Consider the following 26849-nt stretch of genomic DNA (forward strand, 5'->3'; position numbering starts at 1 on the left):
TAGTTATGGTTGGTAAAAAATAAAGAACAAAAACAGTTCTGTATCTTCCTTTCATTCCACAGAACACAGGGACTAATTACAAAAACAGATCTTTTCTAGCTGACACTTCAGCTAGGGTGCTATTACCTGCTTGGGCTATGGTACCTCAAGAAAGGTACGAAGGTCACAGAGGCATGACAAACAGAAATGATCATGTATCAGGAAAAACACTGCATGTAAAACAAAACAAAACAGCAAACAACAACACAATACTGATGTTGCAAGTCATACATATATATTGGCAGCAGCAAGGCAGTAGGAAAAAACCCTCAAAAGTAATATAGTAGTACTAATTAGAAGACAGCGCCCACAGACGTGGTGAGTATTCACTGTTACTGTTTTTCTAATCAAACACATATCAGGAACAATTAAATACTATTAGCCCTTCCTGTAGGTAGGGAGAGAACTCCTTTTAGCTTTCTTTCCTGATTCTGTTTTTGGCTGTTCACCATACACATTAGGCAGTCCTTGCTTTGTCCATCAGGAGTGTATGCATGCACATGTATATGCTTCCGCTGGACACACGCAAAACCCACATCAAGGGTTTTTTTTTATTTTTTATTTTTAAGTGTAACATTATACCTTATGGCTTATTGTAGACAAAATGAATTCTGCAAGTAGTGTACTATTTTGACATACAATCAATGTAGTCCTTCAACTGTTACAAGAAAGGGAGTTTAATGATTTCTGAGTCTTAGAATCTAACAAAAAATCAAAATAAACTGGAATTAAAGTCTCTGATAAAGTTTCTTAAATTAATGAAATGACTAAATACCTGCTAACTAGCATTAGAAATTGCATTAGAAAGAACAGTGTTGGAACAAGTAATGAGTATGGTACAAGGAACATGCTGAATCTTAAATAAATGCATAATTCAAACCTGTATGGTTAAGTTGTCCAAATTCAGAAATGAATGCGGTGAATAAAAGCAATACAAACCACTTCTGTGGGTTTTACTTTACTGGACTGTTACCTCTGAAGGAATCGAGGCAAACATTTTTTTTTTTTTAAAACTCAAACATAAAATTTATCTACAGATCCAACATGAAGGACAACCCTCTAACATTAGGTGGCACGATACAGTGACCTACAGTCCTCCTTCACTTTCAGATCCCAGTGGATTTTTATTTTATTAAAAAAAGAAAAAAAAACTAAACACACACAAAAAGTTCTTGCATCAATCCTACAGAGCACATTTGCACTGCATTGAATAGTTTCATTTGTTAAGATCAAATAAGGTAAAAGGCACCAACAGACCTGCCAGACTATTGGCTTATCTTAGGCAAACATACTGCCACACAGGAGAACAAACTGCTTACACATTTCTAAGGTAGGCAAGTGGACATATTATGAAAAAGATTGGAAAAAAATATCCAGTAAAAAATAAGCAAATATCTTTGTCCTTGTGTACCCTCTGGTGGCTGTACAAGGTTACACTGGCTTTACAGTAACCAGTCAGGCAATTTCTTCAGTAGGATGGAATCAGAGTGCTCACCTCTGCACTAGTTCTGTTAAATCAACAAAGATTCATGAGATCAGGGTTCTGAATGGGAAAAGCTACAAAATTCTGCACTGTTAGCTGAATCCAATGGATTCTTATGTAGGTTTTCCACCAAAAACGTCACTATTCTCATAGCAACTACTACACATCTGGGGCACGTGCCACATGCTTGGCTGCATGGAAATAGCAGTAGCACCCCTAAGTTAAACCAAGCATTAGTTCTCCATAATTCCTCTAAGGGTGGAAACAATTTGGCACAGTGGTTGCAGAGACCACATAAGAACCGCTCATGCTAGACACACAGGTTACATGAGACAGGAACAAATAGCTCAGGCTATTGGACAGGCCTGCTTTAAACATGCAGAGGCTGCTCTGCCCGCATGTGCTGAAGAAGTGGATTGCATCAGGGACCAAAACTGTCAGCGTAAGAACACTCTGCACGCAGACAGCTAACATTTAATTTAGTACAGATAAAATAAACATAGAAGATAGCACAACCAATTTAAAATAAATTCACAGAAATAACCCAAAACAAAAACAGCAAACGTAGAAGAAAAAAAAAAAACACCAAACCCACAATACACCACCACACCTCCCAAACCCTCCAATAAATAAAAGGAGAGGTTGGCACCCTAGTCAAAGTACCAAGTCCCCTCTAAGGTGAAAAAAAAGAAAGAATCCTCATTACATTATGGCTTAGCAGAAGGACATAAAGTGAATTCTATTTTGTTGATGGAATATGCAACTGGTGAAGCATAAAAACAGCAGCAGCCAAAAGGACTAAATATAAAGCAGGTTTTTAGCATCTCATGTCTATTCCTTCATTAACACAAAGACGCAACAAGTTTTGCTACTCATTAAACAGTGCCAGAAATAAAATATCCTGGCAACTGCTGAAGTGTTCAGCCTTGTACAAAGTTCTACGCGGTTTGGCAGAAGGACATATTTCTGAGGCATATTGTATCATTATGCTGTGCCATGTAAATAAGGTACTTAAGACTGCCAACCTGAAAAAGACATAGAGCAAGGTTATTTACCAGTACCTGCATACTAACTAAGAGAAGAAAAAAAAAAACAAAATAATTTCTTGAAGTGAATTGAGATAACGTACGTTCAAGGTGAAGAGTTCATAACATACAGAATGTAAACAACAGATGTACAACATGCGAGAAGCAAACAATATCAGGCTATATGTGCAATTCACATCCTTTTTTAATTAAAAGGAAACCTTATCTTCCATACACCATATACAGCGACAGTGCTGCCAAGTCCTGAAGACAACTTTGAAGAAGCTTCCCTTCATATACAGCAATTGGGAACTCAGAAGCTGGAGAGCTGGCTCCGTTCTACAGACAGCAGATGCAGACTTTTTTTCTGTACCCAAAATGTACATTGGAAAAACGCTACAAGACTGGATAACGTTGGTAGCTCTTCTTTCATGCTATTCAACTGTTGCCATTTTTATAAGTATACAGTCACAAGCATAAATCCAACCCCCTTTTTTTTCTGTGCATTTACAGGTGTGTTTAAGAAAGTTAGCTCCTCTTCCATTTTTGAAGATGACACCTATGCAACTGTATTGCTTGTCTTTCACCCCCATGCCTGGGTTTTGCAATAATGCAGCACCAGCTTGCCATCACTTCCAAAACACTGCAATAAAATAAAAACAAGAGCTGTTAGGTTATTCACAGACTAGCATATGCACAAAGCAAAACAAAAACAAGCCAGATGAATGCGTCATGAAATAGTGTTGTTCACAACAAAGGTCTCCATCACAACTGAAGGCATGACATACACAGGTGAAGGACTGCTCTTCCAGAGATTGTATGAAGTCATGTCTCTTCAAACCTTATTGATACAGATTTGTGAATGGCAACGCTATTACACTAAAGTCAAGGTATTACCAGCGTAGCTAGGAGCAATAACAGATTTAAAGTGCCAGAATCATACAACAGACTCTGGTAAGCACATTTGGAAAGAATATTTTAAAATGAAAGTCACCTCATAGAGGGTTCCAACTTCCTGGTCTGGAGATGGAGCAAAAGACTGGTTTACGTATATAAACTGCAAGAAAAGAAAACGGAAGATGGAGACTTGACAAGTAAGGTACCCAGAAGAAATGTTCTTCAGGCCGGGATAGGTAAATCTGTCCTCTGTTCATTACTTATTTAATAATCTTTACAGTCTGCACCAAACTACAACTAGTTAGCATCTTCACTGCAAGGTGGAGGGGCAGCATGACTTCCAAATGAGCCCCAGCAAGCTGCTGATTGCATTCTCCTGCAAGCTGACCCACTGCTCTCCCATACGGCAGCAGGAAGTGAACTCACTGGTTTAGTTCTTGATCTGATTTTGAGTATCCAAACCACTCCCACTAACCTAAATTTTCTCAATTAGAACAATGCTCACAGAAACAGATTATTTTTTTGTCACCATTCTCACTTCCTGCTCCAAATGTAAGTACACAGTATAGCTAGTCAACAGTGTCAAAGAGGCCCTTGGGATCTGCAGCGTAAGATGGCTGTATAGGTATCACGCAGTTTCCAAAGAAAGCCCATACAGTTCCTAGGGTTTTTTTCCTGAAGCTAAGCTTTAAGTTGAAACTATGCTGGAAGAGTCCATGCCCCTTTATTTTCTTGTTGAGACAATGAGTTAATGAATTAAACGGTTGATAATGAATTGATAATTCATAGTTAATGAATTAAACTGTTGATAATACCCACCAGCAGTAAAAACTGTAACTATTACTCTTCGAGACATTATTAGAGTTACCTTATCTGATACTTCAGTTGCAGATTTCAGTATTGTAATGAGTCTAGCTTTTATTTTATATCTAAAAAGAAAGCTTATATTAAAAAGTGTAGGATGTTGAAAGTAAACTGTTAATTTCAAAGTTAGAATAAACTTATTTCTGCATCAGTTCCAACTTCTACATTATCAGAAGGACTTTTAGGCTTCAAGGGGATTAAGGAACAACATTGACACTGTGCTGCCCACCTGTGAACATTCCCACACTAACCATTTTGAAAAAGGTATCAATCTTATGACAGTACTTTTAAACTGTCTGGAAGGGAAATTCTGAAGGAAACGAGTCACCAGTGTTCAGAAAATCAATCCCAAACGCTTCAGAGTTTTTCCTATACGCTCCTTCTGTACACCTGGTTTTTAGACCTGTGCTGCATGTATGAATCTCTCAATGAAGGGCACTTTTGCACAGCATGTGCAGAGCTGTGTGAGGTGCACACTGGGCTGTAGAATCATAGAGTCATTAGGATTGGAAAACTTTCAAGATCAGCTGGTCCAACCGTCACCCTGCTACCAATGTCACCCACTAAATCATGTCCCTAAGCACCACATCCAACCTTCCCTTGAACACCCCCAGGGGCGGTGACTCCACCACCTCCCTGGGCAACCCATCGCAATGCCTGACCACTCTTTCTGAGAAGAAACGTTTCCTCATTTCCAACCTGAACCTCCCCTGGCACAACTCGAAGCCACCCCCTCTAGCCCTACCACTGGTTACCTGAGAGCAGAGCCCACCCCCGGCCCCCACCGCCCCCCTCAGGTACCAGCTGCTCGGAGGCCATCAGTTTGAGGAACTTCTTGATGAAGTCGACGAGCCCCTGAATGGTGCGGGTGCGCTCCACGGCCCACTTCTTGGTCCTCATGATGGGGGTGTCGCCCACGGCCTTCAGCAGCACGTCAACTGCGGGGGGGGGGGGGGGGGGGCGCCATTAGCAATCGACCGCGGGATCCCGCCCCCGACGCGCCCTCATTGGCTACCGCCGCCCGCTCTCTCGGCCAATTGGCCCTCCCGGCCGCCCATCACCACCCCATTCCCCCCCCCCGCCGTCTCCACAGCGGCCTAGCCGCCACGTTACTTTTCTTCCTGGCGTCGCCGGCGGGTTCCTCGGTGCCCGGCGAGCCGGCCGCGGGAAGCACCGGTTCGGCAGAGCCCGCTGCTGCCGCCGCCGCAGCCCCGGTTTCCGCAGCCTCCTCCCCGGCTTCCCCTTGCGGTGACACCGCCGCCTGCTCCCCGTCCTCCGCCATGCTGCTGCGGGCCGGGCGGAAGCCACGCCCCGTCTTCGCAGCGCGGCGCCGCGAGGCGTTTTGTCCCTCGCGGGACGCCGTCGTTCCCGCTGCTCCGGTCAGGCGCTGGGGGCGGGGCGGGGCCGGTTGGGTCGGCTAACGGCTGCGGCTCGGTGGGGCCCGGCCGGCGGGGGCGGCCGCACCATGATCAAGGCCATCCTCATCTTCAACAACCACGGCAAGCCGCGCCTCTCCAAGTTCTACCAGCGATACGTACGGGACGGGAACGGGGACGGGGCTGGGCCGGGCCGGGCCGGGCCGATCCTGGGGGGCAACACTGAGGGGGGCTTGGGGGGGAAAAACGGGGTTTGAGCCGTGTGGGGGGGCACCACCGGGCCCCTGGGGGCCTCTCCAGCCGCTCCGTGCCTCACCCCAACGTTTCCAGGTTTCAACAACAAAAGCCGTTTTCCCACCAACTTCCTTATTTATTTGTATGTTTTTATTTAATAGCTTATTTCTCGGTGGTTCTAAAGACGAAGGGGAAAGCCCTGGTTCAAAGGCAGGCTGCATTCCCGCATATTTATTTATTTATTTATTTATTTATATATTGGGAACTTGCTCCCAATGCTGCAGTGCTTTTTTGGCCTCGCAGCGTTCCCTGATGTGGCGCTACTTGTCTCCGTGCGCCGTGGCAGAGGTGCTGGAATGAGGAGGGTGTTCCCGTGGTGAGTGTAACTAGTTAGCACTGCCTTTTCATTCGAAAGCTTTCAGAGTGTTAGAAAAATGCAGTTCATGCAGGAAAAAATAGAAATTACTTGCAAAAGTATGTTCTCTTACATGGGAGAGGGAAGGCTGAAGCAGCTCTGAAAATGCGGCATGAGGACTTGTCTGAACAGAGGGAAAGTGCAGTGGGAGGGATCCAAGAAACAATGTGACAATGCTTAATTCAAGGAGAAGAGATTTTAAGATGGCAACACTTGACTTAATTCAACGATAAGAGATTTTAAGATAACGCTTTAATCGGGTGTATGGCTTTTCCTAGCAAACAGGCTAAGCTCTGCTTGGGCTGACCTTGGACAATAAAATCCAAGAAAACAGCTGATGCTTCCCAGGATTATGTAAACAAATTATTCTTTTTAAGTAGTGTTATTATTTATCTGTATCTGTGGCCAGTTACTTAAAATTCTGGCCACTACGGAAGTCATATTTAGCTTTACTGGAAGGGATGTATCTTGCTTCGCACACCTCAGAGCAAGAATTATGACTGTGAGGCTTCGGTTTACACTGTAAGGCTTTTACTTAAAGGAGTGTAACTGATACAGGTCATTGTTGTGGGCAACTGAATTTGATCCTTTCTCATCAGAAATTCGATACTGAAAAACTCTAATATATGTCAGTTAATCCCTTTTTCATCTATCTCATCAATTCTTTGCTACCAAGCTGTTGTCTTTATTTCACTGTTCCTAGTTTAAAAATTCAAATGAAGTATTCTCACCTACCTATACTGATAAGTATTCCCCCTGTGTGCATCTGTTTCTTTTTGGATAACTTTCAGTGCAGAGCTTCAGTAACTTCTGAAAGATGTCTCTCCCTCATCCCTCCCTGATGGTGGGGATATAACAATTAAATAGGTAGATGAAATACTTTGGAAAGGCGTGCATCTCCATCGTCAGTGTGAAGCGCTTCAATTTCATTTTCATTTCCATTCAAATGTAGATATCTTTTTGTATCTTTTGATACTGTTGTGCATTTGCAAATTTCTGGGTGGGAAAAGGAGGAACAGCGGAAGGAGAAGTAAATAAGAAGAGGATAACAGATTTCTCTTAGGAATTCCACTCAGCCCCTGTTAAATGAACAGATCCTTAATGCATAAAGTAGGATAATATGCATATGTAAACATAACACTGCGTAGTGTTGAAAATGTAAATAGCGAATGAAAATATGATGTCATTATTATTATTTTTAGTTGCCTGTTGTTTGCAACCTTGTCTTGATCATCCATTTCTGTGTAGCTTTATGTTTCACAGTATAGACTTGCGGCCATAAATTCAAAGTTGAAAGTAAGCTTCAGAACAACTTTGAGAATAAGGGCAGATTCTGAAAATGAAAGTTATTTTAAGTAGTCAAAGTACTTATCTCAGTTTCTTGAAAAAGACACATCCTCTCTTTCCTGATAACCACAAAAAACACGTGAAGAAGCTGAGATTACTGCAGTGAAGGAAGGCAGGCACAATGTAAGAAACAGGCTATACAAGCAGAGGAACTTGCACTTGACTTGTTCTGTGTTTTATAGAGCAATTTGTCTGCTGAAGATTTTTGTTAATATCTCTGTTGGTTGTGGAGGTTATTTGTAAAGTAACGCACAAATTTAAGGTGAATGCAAACTGCACTGATGCCAGGATTTACTTGCTTAGCAATCATGAAGGGGACTGTACCCGTTGCTAGCTGAAGTCACTTTTAACATGCACCAGTATTTGTGGTGTAAAACGCTGACTTCCATCATTGTTCAGGGATTGGGGCTACCTCTGCTTGCTGACTTCAGGGTTCAGTGCTTAAAATCAAATGCAAGAGTAGAAGAATTATTTGTAAATTTTTTGACTGCTGAAGTATAGACTTGTGAGGAATGAGTCTGCCCTTACAGAAGGGTAGCAGAAGCAAATGTGCAGGAATGATGGACAGTTGCAGTGGGGACTCAAGAAGAATGCAGTGAACTCAAAGTTAGAAGCGATGTTTCTGATCAGTAAAAGACTGTCAGAAGGAACGTTAATAGCTTAAGGGAATGCATGGCTCATGAAGCCTTTGTATTTGAACCTACTTCTGAAAGAGTTATGTTTTGTGGGATTTTTTTTACACATCCTCACCACCCCCCTGTTAGATCTTTGAGACTGTGTTTTCTACCTGCTAATGGATGAAGGTAGTTACAAAGGATGTCTATAGCTGTTCAGGCTACAGTGGAGATGCAGCTCCTCCTGAATATTTCACAGTACTATTTATTGAATAAGCTAGTTTTAAATCATGGTACTTCTAGAATTTTCTTAAAAGCTGTCACATTTTTCACGTTTATTTCACAGTAACGTGTTCTTCTGCAACTTAACTTGTAAAAATGTCTTTTTTTTTAACACAAGTGTTAAAATGACAACAAATTGCATATTGGTTTTTGCAGATGTAAGGCATGAGAGGCAGATAGTTTGAGGATACTTGTATGCTTTGTGTTCTATTTAATTGCTGTGGGTGCTGTGCATTGTTAGTTAATCCATTTTAGCTTGATAGCAAAATATGTTTTCTTTTATAGAGTGAAGATACGCAGCAACAAATTATCAGAGAAACTTTCCATTTGGTATCCAAACGTGATGAAAACGTCTGTAATTTCCTGGAAGGAGGCTTGTAAGTATCAGGTTTAAAATAAACATTCGGTACTTGCAAATACTTCTGCTGATAGTAGCATACTTGTTTTTACAGTTCTAATGTAAGTGCCATGTCACTTGACCTATTTAATACACCAGTAATGATATCATGTTGATGCCACGTATACATATTCCTTACTAACTGGAATATATACTTACATATGTGTGTGTATGTATCAAAATTACTTAGGCACTAAACCGGATTTTTTTATAGTACTGTAATTGACACAGTGCTATATCTAGTCTTAAAAGTGATGCAGGCACAAAATGGGGAAGAAACAGGCAGATGATACCTAACCAGTTTCCCTGTAATCCAGGTAAAAATTTCTGGTCTTGTTTGGAGATGCACTGGCTTTTGCCATACCCATTGAGAAAATTAAGATATTTCATAGCTGTTGTTCAGGCTCAAGCTCCTAAAATTTGAGTGGACAGCTTCTGAGAGTAGGACTCCCCATACTTTTTGTCAGGGTTCAGACATGCTATATGAAGTAGGAAGAAAAAAATATTTAAAAAATACATTACAGCAGTTGTAACTAAGACTTTTTATTAACATAGGTAGAGTAGAGTAAGAGAAAAGCCAGGCTTGGGTCCTACATCTCTGGAAGACAGGTTAAAAATATTATTTCTTGAATCATGTCAGTTGTTTTTTTTGATGCACTCTTACTTTAAATGAAGAGAAGAAATTCTGACATGGAAAAGTGTTTTATTTTGAGATACTAGTCATCAAGATTGAATAGTTATGAAGGAAAGGAGTCATAGTCGATAGAGTAAGCTCATAATCTCCAGTATAAATGTAGATTGTCATAGTCTGCTAAACATTTTAATAATGGAAATTTTCTGATTGATGAAAGCTAGTATGTTAATGCCTTAACTTTTTGTGTGCAGAGTCATAGCTAAATATCTAGCTGTACCATGTCAGTTACGATGTCTTTTTCTTAGTCAAGGTGATCCCTTATATATATACATGTATATATATATTTAAAACAAAATGCTTCTCTATTAACTACTCAGCTTTTGGTCTTATCATTAGGTTCATGAAGATAGTTACAAGCTGGAAATATGCTGGCTTGAAATCTCTAAGATCAAGAACTCATTAGGAGCCTTAAAAAATTACAGGATACGACAGAAAAGCTAGACACAGAGGACGCAAGTCTGGCTTTCCTCTTACTGCTTGGTCTACAGTTGCCATTTCAATCTATATATTTTTTTCCAGGGCAGGTATCACTTTATAGTTTGCAATTTGGCCAAAGGCCTCAGGATTTTATGGATACTAGCTTAGTATACTGAAATATTTGGAAGAATTTGGGTAGTTCAGTTCTGGTATAGAGTTAAAGGAGAACTGAGATTTATAGCCATGTAGGTCCAGGCTAATTTTATCTGAGCAGACATCCTCTTGTCCAAAGTGAACGTTAATAATCTGCCAAACATCTCTCTTCTTGATTTATGTATCTTATTCAGGAAGGCTATAGCAGAAGAGAAATACCAATTTAAATATTTTCTCTCCGTGTTGAAATAATTAATATCCATATAGATAACAATAACTGTGCTTGTGTGTTAAATGTAATTTGTGCTGTCTTGGTGGTTTTTTTCTTCCATTGTAATTATATCACAAAATAAAAGTTGTAACATAGTTGGGTTTGGGAAAGCTCCAGCCAGCCATTAATAACAGGCCTCCTATTAACTGAAATAACTTTGGGGAGTTGTCCAGCATATCCTGAGATGCTAACTGAGCTTTCATGTTTTCTTTCCATTTTAGATTAATAGGTGGATCTGATAACAAACTTATTTACCGACACTATGCCACCTTGTATTTTGTGTTTTGTGTGGATTCCTCAGAAAGTGAGCTTGGCATTTTAGACCTAATACAAGTAAGTTAGTCTCATTGTTTTTTGTTTGTTTTTTAAGTGGAATTATAATTCTAAGTACCTTAGAAATTCAACTCAATATTTAGCCATGTCTTTCTCTGCAATACTCAGAAATGAAGCTAACTATGAATACACTCAAAGCGCAGAGTATTATTTTTGGGTCACCTGCAATTTTCTGGACTTTCTTTGAAAAAGTGAATTCCCAAGTTGATTGTAAAGAAGGGAACAGTTCATCTGGAGCAATCATCAGTTATTTTTAGTTGCAGCTTTGTAAGGCCCTGTTTGGGCTGCAGGTCAAAATGATGCAGTCCAACCATTTGCCAAGACGATTTTGGATGATAGAGCTTTGACACACAAAGCTGCTTGTGCATGTGTGCGTATATTTACTACAAACGTGACAGATTAAAGCATCCAGAACCTCTTTGGATGAGAAGGTCCTTGTGGTTTAGGAGCTTTTATTCATATATGCCTTAAAAGTTGTTGTTAGTGCTATTCTTTACTGGGGTGGGGAGAGGAAATGAGGACAGAGGGAGAGCTGGTACAGGTTTCTTTGGGTCTCCATAGGAAAGCATTGTCAACAAAGCAGCTTAATTAGATAACGGTTTAATAAAATAGAATAAGAAGAGGAATGCAGATGCTGAGTAAATCCTATGTTCATTCAGTTGCAATGCATATTGTGTTCATGCAGCATCAAATGGAGCCCAGGTGGATTTTCTCATAGCACATTGCACATGGATCCTGTCCATGGAGAGTTGTTCTCCCTTTTTTGGGAGCTATTTTCAGATAACAGATAATTTCCTCACAAGAAAACAACTCTGTTCCTAAAGGATGAGCTCATGAGAACTTCTTGCTGCAATTTTAGATAAAGACAACGCCATGCAGGTGGTGCAGTTGCCGCTATCAAGCGGGTGCTGCCTGCAAGCTTCTCTGCTATGATTAGCTGGCAGCATTTATCCTGTGGCCAAGATATTTGTGCAGCACGACACTGTTCTGAAAGCCACAGGGTTCGTGCAGTACGGCACAGGCCTGGGGCTGCTTACGTGAAGCGTTATGTGGATTGCTAATTCCTGTATGTTCAATGGTCTCTTGGTCCTTGATCAATACATTCCGCTCCTTGATCCACCTACAGTTTACCTTTCCCCACGTTGCTGTAAGTTATAGATTACATTAATAACATATGGGCTTCTCAAGTCCAAAGTACAAAGCCCAATAGAGCAGATGTGGCCTGTTCAAGATCACTAACTGTTTGAATACAATGTCTTCCACAGGGCTTCTAGCACAGCATGTATGATTTAAATTGCTAAATAGGTATTTATCAACTCAGCAAGAAAAATCATGGCTGGTAATACAAACACTTGTATGTTAAGAGAACTCTGACTACACCAGTGATTTTCAACTTAAAATTTGTGCACGAACAATTTCACTTATGATCGTTAGTGTAGTCAGACGTCTTAAACAAAAAATCGTTTCACACCCTGAAGTGATGTAGGTCATTACATAAAATTGGGTCTCAGCTCAGTGATTCACTTACGGTTAAGCATTTTAAAATTTGATTCAGTCCTAATAAATTTATTAATGTGCTTGAACTGTGTTTGCATTGTATACTTGTGTTAGGAATATTATTGCCCTTAAAAGCTTGTGTGTCGAGAAAATTGATTTTATTATGTGATCAGTGGTGTCCTGAGACGTGGGCCTGTATGTATTGACTATTGCATTGCAGAGAGCCCTGTGAGCCTTAAAAGCCTCATGGTTCTCTGCAGACCTTTCTTGGAGCTGAATAGCTTCTCATAGTTACCTACGAGTGTTCAGAACAGCTCTTAACGTGAAGTGCTCTTCTGGACCGTAGATCCAAATTATCTTTGCAGGTGGGTGTGTGGATAACAAGGAAGGAAACCATTTTTCTAGATTCTTGTATCATTTTTGCTCATACAAACATTGTGCAATACCTGAATAATGCAAGTTGCTGAGGGCAGTGTATAATGGCCTTGCGTGTTTTTTAGCATTTTGTTCTACATGGTTGCTTAGTTGCTTGTCGCTTAGTTAAGTCTTCTAAAGTACATTCAAACTGAGAAAAGAAGCATGTTAATGTTTCATGTGACTTAGAGATATTTTGCAGATAAAGTGGTTATTTATAATACTTCCTGTTTAATCAGATAGTAAGAATAGGAAAGACTATCTACGTCAGTGTCTGACCTGCTACATTTTACCAGGCTGTTATCCAGATTCAACTAGCTTTTTATTTGTAATGTTATATTAAAAATGACACACCAGTAGCTTACAATTATTTACAGTTACATAGTGTGAACTAATCTTACTTTGAGGTTTTGCAGCTTCCTACTACATACATAGGGCCATCAAATTCTCTGAATTAGGCAGAGCTTAATCTTTCCTCTAAATTGTGTTGCTTCTTGTGCCAAAAGTTCTTCGATTTCCGTCTCCAGTTCTATGTATTGCACATCTTTTCCATTAAGTCCTAGTGTTTATTTACATGCCATTGTAACTATTTGAAGGAAGCAGAAATAATAAAAATGCTATTTCTATTTATAGCAATACTTGATTTTTTTTTCTGAACCATATGATTTTGTTTATAAATAGTCTCACCACAGTACCTACAGCTGCTTAGTGTTCCTGTTTCTCTAGATCAGTGTAATTCTACCATATGATTATAGTAGAAACTATACAGAGATTAATTAAACATTTTTGATTTCCAGTATGGCTTCCAGAAGGATCTGTTTAATCCTCTTACTAATAGCAATCAGAGTTAAATGGATCTTACCCTGCAAAAACGCCCTTAGAATGTTTATTATTACATCTCAATCCCATGTGCAGTGCATACTAAGAGTATGTACATATACACATGCATATATACTCTAGTAAATAAGCTTAGTTTTTGTGTTCAGAAATGTTGAACTTTTGCATATGTCTTTGTTTACTATAGTTCAGAGACAACAAGCTAAGAGTAAACCATCTGGAGTTTGTTATGAATTGTACAGGTATTGAATTGTTTAAATAAGTAGTTATGTAGAAGGCCAGTTTATTATTTCATGAATATAAAGTGGTGAAATGAACCTAAACCTTTGTGTAGCACTTAAGACTTACTCTGTTTTGTAAACTGAAAACGCCATAGTAGATTAGATTGCACATAGTGGTCATCAGTTCTTTTCAGCACAACATTTTTGCTGTACCTAGTAATAGTTGAGATACTTCTGTGAAGGCCACTTAGGTCACCGTTAGGTCTGAGCTGTTCCATGGGTAAGTCTTCCTGGCTCTGGTTTAGTGGATGCACTGTATGTGTTAAAAGCCACAAGCTCTACCCCAGTATTTATACCGAGTACAAACTAGAGACGTTTGAACATAACAGTAGGAATTTGCTTGAGGTATTAATTTTGGTCTTGTTTAACATGGACACTAGCAAGATTTTTTTTGTTGATTATTGGATAGTAGGTCAGCATTTGTACCATGTTTTGCAGTCTCTTGGATTCAGTGTAAATTAGATGGTAAGTTATACTCTGATAGACTCTGATAGACTCTTCTTGTTGGTCTTTAAATGTAATGTTATAGCCCATAGAAATAAAGTACATAAAAATATAACAAGCTATGGACTGGCATGAGAGTACAATTAGTGACATTTGTAATGCAGCCTAACTATCCTAAGGACCTAAGTGTCTGTCAGCTGTAAGCATTTTTGAGGGTTGTAGCCCACTGCTACATTCCCAAAGCATGTTGTCTCAGTAAGTAGCTAAATCTGTGAGATTGTAATCTTGCATGAAAAGTCTTATATAACCTTGCATGATACAGTTGTTCAGTAAGATGTATATGGGAGATGTAGTGCAGTTCCTTTTGAGACACAGTTTTCTCAGTTCTTAAGGATAGATGGATCATCCAGACCAGAGATTCTTTTATGGTAATTAAATAAGAAAGGGAGAGACACATGACTGAGAAACGTGTTTTGGAAAAAAAAAAAGACCGACTAGTTCTCAGTTAGCACTATTAGTTTACTTTAGAGTTAGGTGGAAAATTGAGAGCAGGAACTAAGACCAAAAAGAACATTTTGTTTGACATTTCTACCTAAAACCCCTTATTGGTAATGCATTACGTTTATTGGCAGGTCTGCTTGAAAGCTAACGCACTTCTGTTTTGACTAATAGCAAGACTTCAACAGTCTTTCCCTTAGCTGTAATCTTGGTGTTCTCTGTAGATGCTGTGAGTAACTGTTACTTAATTTATTGAAAGAAGGATGGGATGTCAGTGCCAGTGTGGGTAGTGTAGTGGCTTCAGATGCTTGCAGTAGTATATGAATGATGACTTACTACAGGCCACCCTCAAAGCTAATAAGGTTTTCTTGGTAAAGGTGGTGTTCTATGTTTTGACATACTAATGATTATGGGGGGCTCCTGGATTCTGTTCTGTAAATATAAGCAGCAAATTGATACTATGATTCATATGTTTTACTCTTGAATTATGTACCTGGCTTTATTAAAGTGTACTTACTACAAAAGCGTTTTTTTTCCTATTTACCGTCATGGAGGTATGCATGCTTTTTTTTTTTTCTTTGAATTGTAAAAGGCTATAATTTCAAAATTGAAGCACAAGGGGGAGCTAGACAGTCATTGTGAATTCATTCTTAAATCCTTAATTTCCTGCTCTGTAGTTGACTCATTCATTTGTTTCTTTTCCCTTTTCTTTTCCAATAATATCACAAGGTAAATTTAAATTGGTGGATTTTGTTGTTTTGTTTTTTTTGCTTCGCTTTTTTTTTTCCCCATGAAACAATTGGTGTGTATTCTCTTCTGTTTATTTTGATCTGCAAGTCTGCAGTATCTGAGATATTTACTGAACATAAATTCTGGCACTGCTTGTTATTATGTGCAGTTCATTCAACTCTCAATTAAAAATTGCAATGAAAGCAAAGTGGCTCTAATTTTATCTGCAACATCAATTATTTGAAGATGTCTTAGATCAAGAAATGTTAATGTAAAAAAAATATCTAGTTTGCCATGTAGATCAGTGCTTTGATAGACCAGTAGTTTGTCATGGTTCTGTACCTTGTCAGTGCTGGCATTACTCTGAATGAACGTTTCATCATGAATGGAAAATTGAAGAAATTTCCAGGGCTTTCATCAGAAGTCATTAGTTGGTGAAAATACTCTCTGAAGAATACTCAGTTTCAGCTGATTTCTTCATAGAAAAAAAGATGTTTAGTATATCCCTGTGTTGTGGGCAGAGATTTATGAGTTCCTGCACAGCGTACTGTTGTCACTGTGCAATGGGTAGAGGTGTGAAAGCAACTACTGTAGATATGAATCAAGAGGGTACTTTTATGGGAGAAGCCCCAGTTACTGGAAGAAAAATAAAACTTCTATGTTTCTGATGTGTGGGCATACATACTGCTATTAAATAAACATCTTTGGGGTCTTCCGAGTTTTTTTTTTTTATGTGGAACATTGTTTCTCAAGTTACTAGATGGATGTCAAAGTCAGGATATATAAATTTATGTGTAAACTTGATGATGTATATGAGGAATATTTTCTTTCAAAAATGGTCTCAAACTGTGAACTCTTATAACTAAAACCTTTAGGTAAGGGTTACATTTACACTCTATTTTCAATCTTCTTCCTGCAGCTGATCTCAAACAGCACTGTCCTTGTATTCACATTCTCCTAAGGTACAAGGAAAGTAAGAGAACATCTGTGGTTATTTGTTTTGCTGCACATAGTTATGAGCTCTGTAGTTTGTTCTGCTTAATATATAATTTTATATTTGCTTGCCTCCCTTGTTTATAGAAGACTTTTATTATCACAACAAATTAACACCTACTTGAAGAAAAATTCTGCTTTGCTTAGTTTCAATAAAATTTAACATAAACTTGTTCATTTAGGTAGTTAACTTGTTAATGATCCTCATTGTCTTGAGTCTGCCTGTGAAAATGCTCTGCACTCCTTGTTTAAATTATTCACTGGTATTTTAGTATTTAAGAGTAATCCTTGTTTTAAATGCATGGTACATCAGTTAGATGTAGTTGGACTTGAAAATGGGAATTAAAAATAAGTTACTGCAACAGTGGTATGCAGTACTCTTCTATAGTATAAACAGGTTCTGAAATTGAGGGATTGGAAATAGTAGTAACCTGAGTTGTTATGCAGGGTAGGCAACAGGAAATGACTGACATCAAACGGACATAAATATGTATATGTAAAGGCAGGCCTTTTGTCCACTTTCTTTTTTTGTCGTTAGAAGGTGTCAGCAGAAATTTCAATTTCTGTGGGCCTAGGCATTTTGAAATCTGGTTTCTCTTGAAGACTAAGGTGGAATTAATAAACCACATTGAAAAGACAGAGAATCAAAAACAGGTGTTTCACTTCTTCCATATTCCTGCTTTTGGGTGTGAGTTTAGAGTTGGAAAAAATAATTTACATGCAGTGACAACTTAAGAAATAGTATTAAATGCATATTGTGACAAAATAGCCCTGAAATGTAGAAAAACAAATTTAAAATTTTCACTGGTTGCAGTTTATTTACTAGTAATTAACGGATGATCTGTAAATTCTCACAGAAGTTCTTTCTAATTTTGAAAACCCTAAGCTCTCAAACCCAAGCATATGTTTCACTTTGAGGTCTTGCCACATTTCATGTAAGTCAAACAGGAGTTATCCCTTGCATAAAGGAAATTCTGCTTATATTTCTGTAAGACCGGAGTCTTTGTCAGCACACACCACAAACAGATGGTGATTGACACTCAGGAGTACAAATGTAGTCATTTTTTCATTATGTGGCCTAAATGGGATCTTAGAGGCCTGGAACTGGCTAGTGTGCCTGCCAAGGGTTTTGTTTGGAAGTACCAGAGCAGGGTAACCTACAGCCCATAGCTGGCAGAGATCATCTGTGGTTGGAGTTGAATTGGATTTTTCTGCCCTGCGCCCTTATGTTCTAGATTCAAGGAGGGGTTTTCTGCCTGGGTAGAAGCTGCTGGACCTTTCTGAGTTTATGTGGTGGTATGCCTGAAAGGATTGACAGGTGCAACATTAAGGCAGATACCTTTTACGTTGGTCCTTTCTGAATTCAGCGGGTTTGAACCATGTGATAGCTGCTATGTTGTTCCCTGAACTGTTCCCAGAAGCCGTAACGCAGACATCTTGCTTTGGACGTGTGTCTCTGTGTAGGAGAGTTGATTGTAGACTGGTAACTGGGAGAGGCCTGCAGTGTAGTAATTGGTAAACATAACAATAATGGAAAAAAACAGCAGATTTTTGCTTAATAATTGCATTCAAAGGAAATGGGAAGGAAAGCTTGGAATGAAAGCTGAGAAAATTGTAGTGTAGATGGTGTTACTGTTTTTTCAAGATTCAACTATTTTCACAACTGTTTGTGATTTTTAGCAGTTACGACATAAAATGACTTCTGCATACAGTGTTTCCTCTACAAATAACATTCTATTAACATAATAATGATAACCACCTGATTTTTTGTGGATGCTTTTAATGTCTTAAAGTCTGCCCATTGTTTATTTTCTGTATTTGCTTTTGTTGAACCTCAGATATAATGGGTCTATTGAGTTTATGTTAAAGCTTGACCTTTGGTTTTTTTTTTTCCTCTCTGCAGGTATTTGTGGAAACATTAGACAAATGTTTCGAAAATGTCTGTGAACTGGATTTAATTTTCCATGTGGACAAGGTACTGTGAGGAGCTCCTGTACTATTTCTTGCCAATTGAAATGTTTGGTTCAGCTGATACTTGGTATTAAAATCTGCAGTGATTCTACTTCTATTGTCAGTGAAATCTAGACATATTCTATCAAGGTGTTATTTTTAAAACTTGAAACTACAGGGGAACCCACTTTTCTAAGAAAAAAAAATGTATTTGGGAGAAATTTTCAAGAAATAATTTGTTCTATTTTGTTTATGTTTAGGTGTTACATTACTGACAATTGGCAGACAATTGGCAATTTGGCAGTTTTCCTGTTAAGTCTGGCAGTTGCCTTTCAAATAAGATGTTTACGTAACTTAAATGCTGTGTGGATCTTTCCTAAATCTCAGACGTTATGTCTTTCTTCAAGAATTTAAAAACAATCTTCTTGAATATTCACAGCTATCAAGTATTTCATTTACTAATTTAGTTTTGGGAAAACCTACTGTTACAGTAATTTTTATTTAAGAAGACATTGCCACTTCTTGGTCTAAGTAATACCTAAATTGCTGAGAAATGAATATATAGAGATCATATTTATTCCTTCAGTTGCCGTTTCTGCCTGTGATTACTTTCTGTGCAACTGCCTTCCCCATCTGTGAACATCTTTTTGCATCAGCAGGAAAACACATGAAAATAAGATGAATATTACTAGAAGTCATTTCCAAATAGTTACAAATATCTGAAATAACCCTTTCAACTGACTAAATTTATTTCAAAATTAGGAAATTATTTGTGGAAGAAACAATTGTACCTTGACCAGACACTGAAATGCAAATGACCTTGAGTACGTGTTTGAACTGATAACATATTCGTGACAAGTCATTAGGATTTCCAGCCTGCCTGGAACACCTTGGCTGTTTCCAAAATGACAGGCTAAAGTTCAAAAACACTTATAAAATGAGTGGCTTATATATTAGCCTCTGAGCTTAAGGACCCCAAATCTTGCAATACTTTTGTGGCAAGGAGTTTGATCTTTAGCTTGGACTGCTGTGCAGTCCAAGCTTTAGCTCTGTAGCATGTTCCGTTCAGCGACATTCCTGAAACTATATTTTACTTTGTGTTGTGTAAGTTACTAGCTGCAGAAGTTACTAATGATGAGATTATATTTTCTTGGTGAAAAATAATTGTCAAAGGGAAGCTAAAAGTGAAGTATTTTAATTTGATTTAGTAAAAATAAAAGAAAATGCAGGAGAATCCTATTAAATGTTAAGGCTAGAATTTTAAATTGTGAGGAAAATGTGAACCCTCTATACCTAAGTAGATAATTTAGTAAGAGTAATCCATTTCAAAAATAAAAGATCAGTGGAACCTTGAGTTCAAAAGTTTTTGAAAATGGCATTTACCAGCACAGTGATTTTTAACCAGAGCACAAGTGTGTAAGAGAATACAATACAGAAAGTTGAACTGCAGGTAATGCAAGGCTATCACCAACAATACAGTAACATTAGTTGTACAGTTCTGTTTAATCTGATGTCATTTCCATTCTTTTTTTTTCAGTGTTACTGGTTTGTAAGATTTACTGAATACCATTATGTAGGATCAAAAAAAAAATGTTTCTGATACAGTTTAAGTTCATTAGTATTCTTGTAAATCTATATTAAAAAACAAAGGGGTAGATGAATCAGCAAGAGAATAACATTACAGATGAAATTTTTCTTTAGACTGCTGGTAAAGCCAGCTTGTCAAGAGACAAAATGCATTGAATCTTCTGAGTTATAACATGTTAACTTTTCTCTTGTCAGATATTTGCTCATAAGTTATATATAGCTTGCTCATAAATTTCAAGGGTGCAATGGGAAAAAAACAGCAACTGTTGGTGGATGTTGGTTATAAATGGAGTCTTAATTATTGTATGTATTTGTTATGTGTGGGAGCTGTTTGGGGTGAAACGTCAAATACTTGTTTTACATGGTCTGGTGTTAAGAACAGTGAGGGTTAACTAATTAGTTTGGGTAAAAGTCGATCTGTGTCTTCTGTGCTTGAGTTGTGGAAGGTGACTTCTTCCAATCTCTTTGCTAGAACTGCGTAAAAATACAAGATACAATACAAAATACTGCATAAAAATACAAGAACTACTTTTTATTGTAAGAAATGATGTAGCAAGTGAAAGACTTAAACCATGTAAACTCAGCAGCTTGACTGTTGCTTCTTTAGCAGCTGAACTTTTTAGGTGGCCTTTTTATAAGGATATCCGTTTTCAGTTTTCTTAAATACATATATATACATATATCCGTTTTCTAGAGCCAAGAGAAATGCTTATTCATGACAAGTATTGGTATAGTGCTAGAAATTCAGTCGGAGAATGGAATATAAGAGGGAATGAGTTTCCTTGTGTAACATAGATGACTTGAAGGGACTGGGGCAAATTAATTTCTGTAGAAGACAATTAGGCTTCTCTTTTTCATGTCAGCTGTATTAAAAAAAAAAAAAAGCTTGCTATAACTGCAGTGAAACTTTATACAGCAGTGGCAGTTTGTTTCAGTCCTGTACATACTGAGTCCAGGCGTGTAGCACTTTCTGATGGAAAAGACATCACAGAACACAGTCTTAAGCATTTTTTACAACTGAAATACTAGAATACATTCAGTTAGGGAAGTAAGGAAACACTTATATTTTTCCAGAAGTTTTCTAGCACCTCTTGAAAAGTCCTTGAGAATATCATGATCTCGTTTGAGAGTATAGTATCTAGCCGGAACAGTGAAACCTCCAGAATCTGATTGCAATTTGAAGGCAAGAAAATATGTGCCTGGGAGTACTGTTCTTTCTTGATGTTTTGCTTTTCCACACTTGTTAATGCACAAATTCATGATTTTAGACTGAGCCTGGAACAAAAGTGGGAAGTGCTCTTGATTTTTTTTGTAAAAACACCTGAAAATTTTTATTACAAAATAGCAATTTCAGATTTTGAAAAGTTAATGTTCTTAACAGTCTAACCTCTTTCAGAAATGTAAGATATGTATTCCACGTACCTTCAGTCTTTCATTTGAACAGGCAGTATTTTACACTTCATTGCCACTTAATGCTTTTTTAACTCAGAGCTTTTATATTTCTGTAGAAAAAAATAATTAAATTTGTAAGTAGAGTTGAGAAAAAAATTGTATTTGCTAACGTAAAGTGTATTTGTACGTTTGTACAAAAAAAGTAGTTAATACTAAAAATGTTAGTCTTGCTACTGCTTGAATCTGGACAAATTTTTGCTAGTATTCTTTTATTTGTGCAATGTATTTAAGAGAAGGGAAGTAAGTGGATTACAATATTTGCATAGTATTACTTGTTATCACCATATTTTACTTCCATTTCAGATCAACAACTAAAAACATCTGTATTCTGTTATTTAGAAAAGCATCCCTTTAAAATGGGGCAAGGAAAAAAAAGTCATTAATCACTGTGTCAATCCATGGTTTCTAAATGTTTTTAAATACTGCATATTAGAACTGCATATTGCATACTAAAAGTGGGAATAAAATTAGAGAGAAACATAGGAAGCATAATTAAAACTATGGAACTTCTTGTGAGAACTTCTTGAAGGAAGAGGTTAAATATTCAAGATACTGGAAGTAGAGAAGGAAAAACCATTAACAATAATAAAGTGTTGAAAGGTCTGAAGAAGATGAAAAACTGTCATTGGCAAAAAACAAAACAAAACAAAAAAAACAGAACAATGGCATATCAGTTAAAAATTTGCAGGAAATAAGTTTGAAACAAAATAATGTATTTTTTATTATTTATAATTAAATTACAGAACTCCCATAAAATTGTCCCATTTTATCAGATTTACCAATAATACTATAAATAGGTTCAAAAATGATAAGACATACTAACGAGAAAAATCTGACAAGGGCTGTAAAATACAATAATTCAGCAACAAACAACAAATAATCTGTGTTTCAGGAATCCTTACATAGGAGATATTTCGAAGGAGAGAGAATATATCAGGATAAAGAGTACTTTTAAGATTTCTTGCCTAATTTTCTTTAAGTGTCAATTGATGAATTTTTAGATCTAGATAAAGTGCTGGATGGATTTTGCATCTGATTAATGTATTTAAAGCATCCATGAGCATAAGTAGTAATTTTTGCTTTCCAATATGCAAATTGTTTTGAAAAATACGAAAGTTAAATGTTATGATACCGTATTCTGTAATGTGAAACGCCAAATGTGAAATACTGAATCATCTGTTCAGCAGTACTTCATGGTGCTTTAATCTGAACTGCGTATTCAATACTTTTTGAGATCATAATGATAATAGAGCAATCCTGTAAAGCACCAAAAGCTAGAATAAAGAAATAGTTTCTTTATGACTGTAAAGATTGAGGAGGGTATTTTCTTAATGTTTTGATGCATTGTAGAATACTGAGGTTTCATCTGTATATTAGTCTGTTTTAGAAAAGAAATGATATGCCTGTTTTTCTGCCTGTCTTTAATGCTAATTGTATATTCAGATTTACAAACATTACAGTTTCAATTATGAGCTTCTGTGTTTGTGAAGATGTTGTATTCATTCTTTTTCGCTGCATCCATCATAAGAAGGATAAGGGCAGTATCCACCAAAGGCTGGGTATTAACAACTGTCATACAAGTACATTGCTGTCCCTGCCCTATGCAGCCATACTGGTGTCCCACACAGTTACAGCATCAGTGCCATAACTGGTTAGATTCCTGAAGTTTGCCTTCTCTACCCTTTTCCATCTGCATGTAGTGCTACCTTTTCAATTATATCTTTATCTGTACCTTGCTTCCATGTTGTGGACTTCTTTCAAAACTTAAATAAAGGGCAATTGCACAGGGAATGCTTTGATGAGAGGCATTCGCCTAACCTTTTAAGTGAAATTCTTTCTCTGTGTCGTGCAGCAGTTGCCGTGGTTTGTTGTTGCAATTGGGCTGCATCTTTTTGTAAGTGGACTATGTGTTCAGGAAGTATTTTTTTTTTCTTTACAAGTTATAAAGTAGAAAAATGGCTCAGCTTCTTCATTCTTAGAATTACATAATAATAATAATAATAATTTGCTGAATTGACTCCAACTTAACTATGTCTTTCTTGCACTGGCTATTCCCTGAACTGGACACAGTATTCTAAATGTAGCCTAATGCATTGCTTATTTACCATGTCAGTGCTCTAGAAGAAAAAAATGATTTTATTATTACTGACAGGACTACAATTGCTTACCTTTGTATTTTAGGAGGCAAAAATAGTCACCAAAACTGGCATGATTGAATTAGACTTTTTTTTTTTTAAATATACTTTGTAATCTACTGCAGAGAAACCAGACCATTTGTGAAAGCAAGATCAGATACTCGCTGTCTTTGGTCATTTTGGAGATTTGATATGAAATTCAATCTGTTATCTCAGAGTTTGGCATCTCAGTATGTCATATCAGTAAGCTGTTTGAAACAAATTGTCTGAGAAAAGATATTTTTGTAGTAATATCATGATTCACTTTTATTTTTTTTTAAAAAACAGCAATGAAAAATCTGAAAAGACCAAAACCTGCTCGTTTGTGTTCTTGTTCTTTTCTGCTAGACTTCCATTGCTTGTTCTGTGAAGTTCTCTGCTGACTAGCAAAATAAGAGGTGTCATTTCTTCCCTTTTCTGTCAGAAATACATATAAGTTTTTCCCATGCTTTAGAAGAAAGGCCAAGTTCTAGAACTTACCAAAGATTTCAGGAATATTAAGAGGAAATTAAATTTCATTTCCTCACCAGGATGTAGGCTGGAATTTAATCTCTCATGTACTTACCAATGCAGTTTCAGGTGTCCACTACATTAAAATGTATTCTTCAATGATGAAAATATTGTTTTGCTTCCACCCTCCTTGGCTTTAAAGTGAATAGTGTCTGAATATTAGGGATATTAGTTTGGGCTAAAGTTACAGTGGAATTTCTTTCTTGACATCACCAGCTCTGCCGAAGAGAGCAAAATGTATGGTACTCCTCTAAAGTCTAAAGGTAGGGACTGTATTTGCTGTTTTAGAGCCAAGTACATTTTAAAAAAGAAAATACAATTCAGGTCTATAATATGCAATAGTAAGTGATGGTATTTACACTGTTATGCTGTATTTCTATTGAGAGAAGGAAAAGAACAATTTAATGTATGGTTAATGGTTAAATGGTTAATGTTGGGCTTAGGTAAGACTAACCTGAAAATTTTTCCCTGACTTGTGTAGGGAGAAATGAATTGTGTATTAGTCCTACGTAAGTCTGTACAATGCACATTCAGAAACTAGGAAAAAACCAACAACGTTATTTACATAACGTGAAAAATACTTGCTTAGTAAATGGTTGATGAAATGAAATATAACTAAATACATAGAATCATAGAATGGTTTGGGTTGGAAGGGACATTAAAGATCATCTAACTCCAACCCCCAGGCCTTCTTTTGGTCTCATTGGCAAACTTGCTGAGGGTGCACTAGATCCCACTGTCCCTGTCACCAGCAAAGATGTTAAACAGTACCAGTCCCGAGACCAACCCCAGAGGAACAGCACTTTTTACTGACTCCACTTGGACGTTGAGCCATTGACTGCAACTCTTTGGGTGCAACTATCCAGCCAACTCCTTACCCATTCAGTGGTCCATGTCCATGTCTTTCCAATTTCGAGATAAGGATGTCTTGGGGGATGTTGTGGGGGACAGTGCCAAACTGATTGACTTGATTTGTTGGTTGACTTAGAACTCTGATTCTGTATCATCTTTTGCTAGACCACTTTCAAGTGGGCAGGCTTTATGACCACCACCAGCGGCACAGATGGTTTTCTAAATGTGGTCTGTTACTTGTTGTTGTTAACTTGTTAAGAAAAAAAAAAAGCTCTATCTGTATCAATTTTAACATTATGTGTTTATAATGGTTTCCAAATTAATATCTTTGATATTTTGTTTTTCGTACCAATAATATCTTAAGTCAGTATTTTGCATCATCAACTTGTATTATCAAGCTTATTATCAATCCTTCTGTATGAGTAAAATTGAGAATTGACTGAAAGAGCAGTTTCCTTTTCAGTTGATTCTGTTGAATGCACTGTATCTTCCATCAGTTGTCTATGAAATCATTCTTTGCAAATTTGTAGCCAAATGCAACTTCACATAAGTGTTTAGTATTGCAGGTAGCCCATGCAATGTGCATGCTAACTCCTGTTTGTTTAGGGCTGTAAACTCTTTTTATACAATAAGTAAAAATGAGTCTTCAATAAAAGGAAGTAAATATTGATGGCATTTTTCAATGCATTTGGATTGTCAATGCAGAATATATTAATGCTAGATTACCATGTTTGTATCTTTTCTGATTGTGATGCTAGAAAACCTTTAAATTCACCTCATTGCAAACCAGAAGAATGGATTATTTAGCATCACTTTTGTATTATACTTACCATTTTGGTATTTTGGGAGGAATATATACATACTAGGAGTGAAGCTAGTGCTTTATTAAGGATTTTTAATCTTTCTAATAAATATTTGATTCTTAAAGCTTTACTCAGCAGCAATAGAAAGAAGAGTGCTGCTTCCTTCTGAAATATATTGATGATTTGTTTTTGAGGTATGGCACAAAAGCAGGAAGTGTGGTAGTTTTTAATATATTACCCTCAACTCGCCTTTACATCTTTGATTTAGAGATTTACCTCTAATTCACAGGGAAACTTCATGCATATCCAAAATAATAGCACAGTTACGCTTTGGAGTATCAGGTACAATGTGTTTATCTCAGAAAAGTGATCATATGTTCCAGGTCTTCAGAAACACAGAATTATAGAATCATAGAATATCCTGAGCTGGAAGGGAGCCACAAGGATCATTGAGTCCAACTCCTGGCTCTGCAGAGCCCCACGCAAAAATCAGACGCTGCGTCTGAGAGTGTTGTCCGAACGCTTCTTGAACTCTGGCAGGCTTACTCAAAACACGTTCTAGTCCTACATTTGAGTCATTTGTGAAAACATTAAAGAGAACTGTCCCTAAAATGGAGCCCTAAGGAGCCACACTAGTGACTGGCTGCCAGCCTCATGTAACCCCATTTACCATAACCCTTTGAGCCAAACCTGTCAGCTAATTGATCATCCATCATATATTATGTTTTTATCTAAATGTATGCTGGACGTTTTGTGCTGAAGGATACTGTGAGAAACAGTATCTAAAGTTTTGCTGAAATCCAAAAAGGTGACATCTGCTGGCTTCTCTTAATCAACTAGATGGTGACCTTTTCATAAAGGAAGTTAAGGCTGTTAAGCAGAAACTTCTCCTCATGAACCCATGTTGGCTGTGGACAATGACCACATTGTCTTTCAGGTGTTTTTCAGTAAGTCCCAAAATAATTTTCCCCATAATTTTACCAAGCA

At 37.5% G+C, this 26849-nt stretch overlaps 2 protein-coding genes across 3 annotated transcripts in view; one reads left to right on the forward strand and one right to left on the reverse strand.

Annotated features, from left to right (window-relative positions):
- Positions 1-255: 255 nt before the first annotated feature.
- ATG12 (autophagy related 12) lies at positions 256-5667 on the reverse strand. The gene is made up of 4 exons (XM_083818239.1): positions 5422-5667; positions 5110-5246; positions 3542-3604; positions 256-3190 (listed from the first exon to the last, which is right to left on the reverse strand). Exons 1-4 carry the CDS (start codon positions 5588-5590, stop codon positions 3131-3133), a joined length of 429 nt encoding a protein of 142 aa, XP_083674365.1. The 5' UTR covers positions 5591-5667; the 3' UTR covers positions 256-3130.
- A 13-nt stretch (positions 5668-5680) lies between these two features.
- AP3S1 (adaptor related protein complex 3 subunit sigma 1) overlaps positions 5681-26849 on the forward strand; it is a 33886-nt gene continuing 12717 nt past the window's right edge. Inside the window, exons 1-4 of one of the 2 annotated variants that reach the window (XM_083818229.1) lie at positions 5681-5842; positions 8862-8953; positions 10730-10841; positions 18438-18509. In XM_083818229.1, the coding sequence (XP_083674355.1) occupies positions 5774-5842; positions 8862-8953; positions 10730-10841; positions 18438-18509 (345 nt within the window). In that variant the 5' untranslated portion in view covers positions 5681-5773. The remainder of the gene's footprint in view (positions 5843-8861; positions 8954-10729; positions 10842-18437; positions 18510-26849) is intronic. The other variant, XM_083818230.1, reaches the window with a different exon arrangement.

The sequence above is a fragment of the Anser anser genome (assembly GCF_964211835.1).
Source record: "Anser anser genome assembly, chromosome: Z".
NCBI classification, from domain to species: Eukaryota; Metazoa; Chordata; class Aves; order Anseriformes; family Anatidae; genus Anser; species Anser anser.

Bases quoted from the DNA above. Each gene is read 5' to 3' on its own strand.
- ATG12 (XM_083818239.1), bottom strand. From the start codon at position 5,590: ATGGCGGAGGACGGGGAGCAGGCGGCGGTGTCACCGCAAGGGGAAGCC. The intron at 5,247-5,421 runs GTAACGTGGCGG...CCCCCCCCGCAG, and splicing joins CGGCGACGCCAGGAAGAAAA to TTGACGTGCTGCTGAAGGCC. The intron at 3,605-5,109 runs GTACCTGAGGGG...CTTTTCTTGCAG, and splicing joins TGATGGCCTCCGAGCAGCTG to TTTATATACGTAAACCAGTC.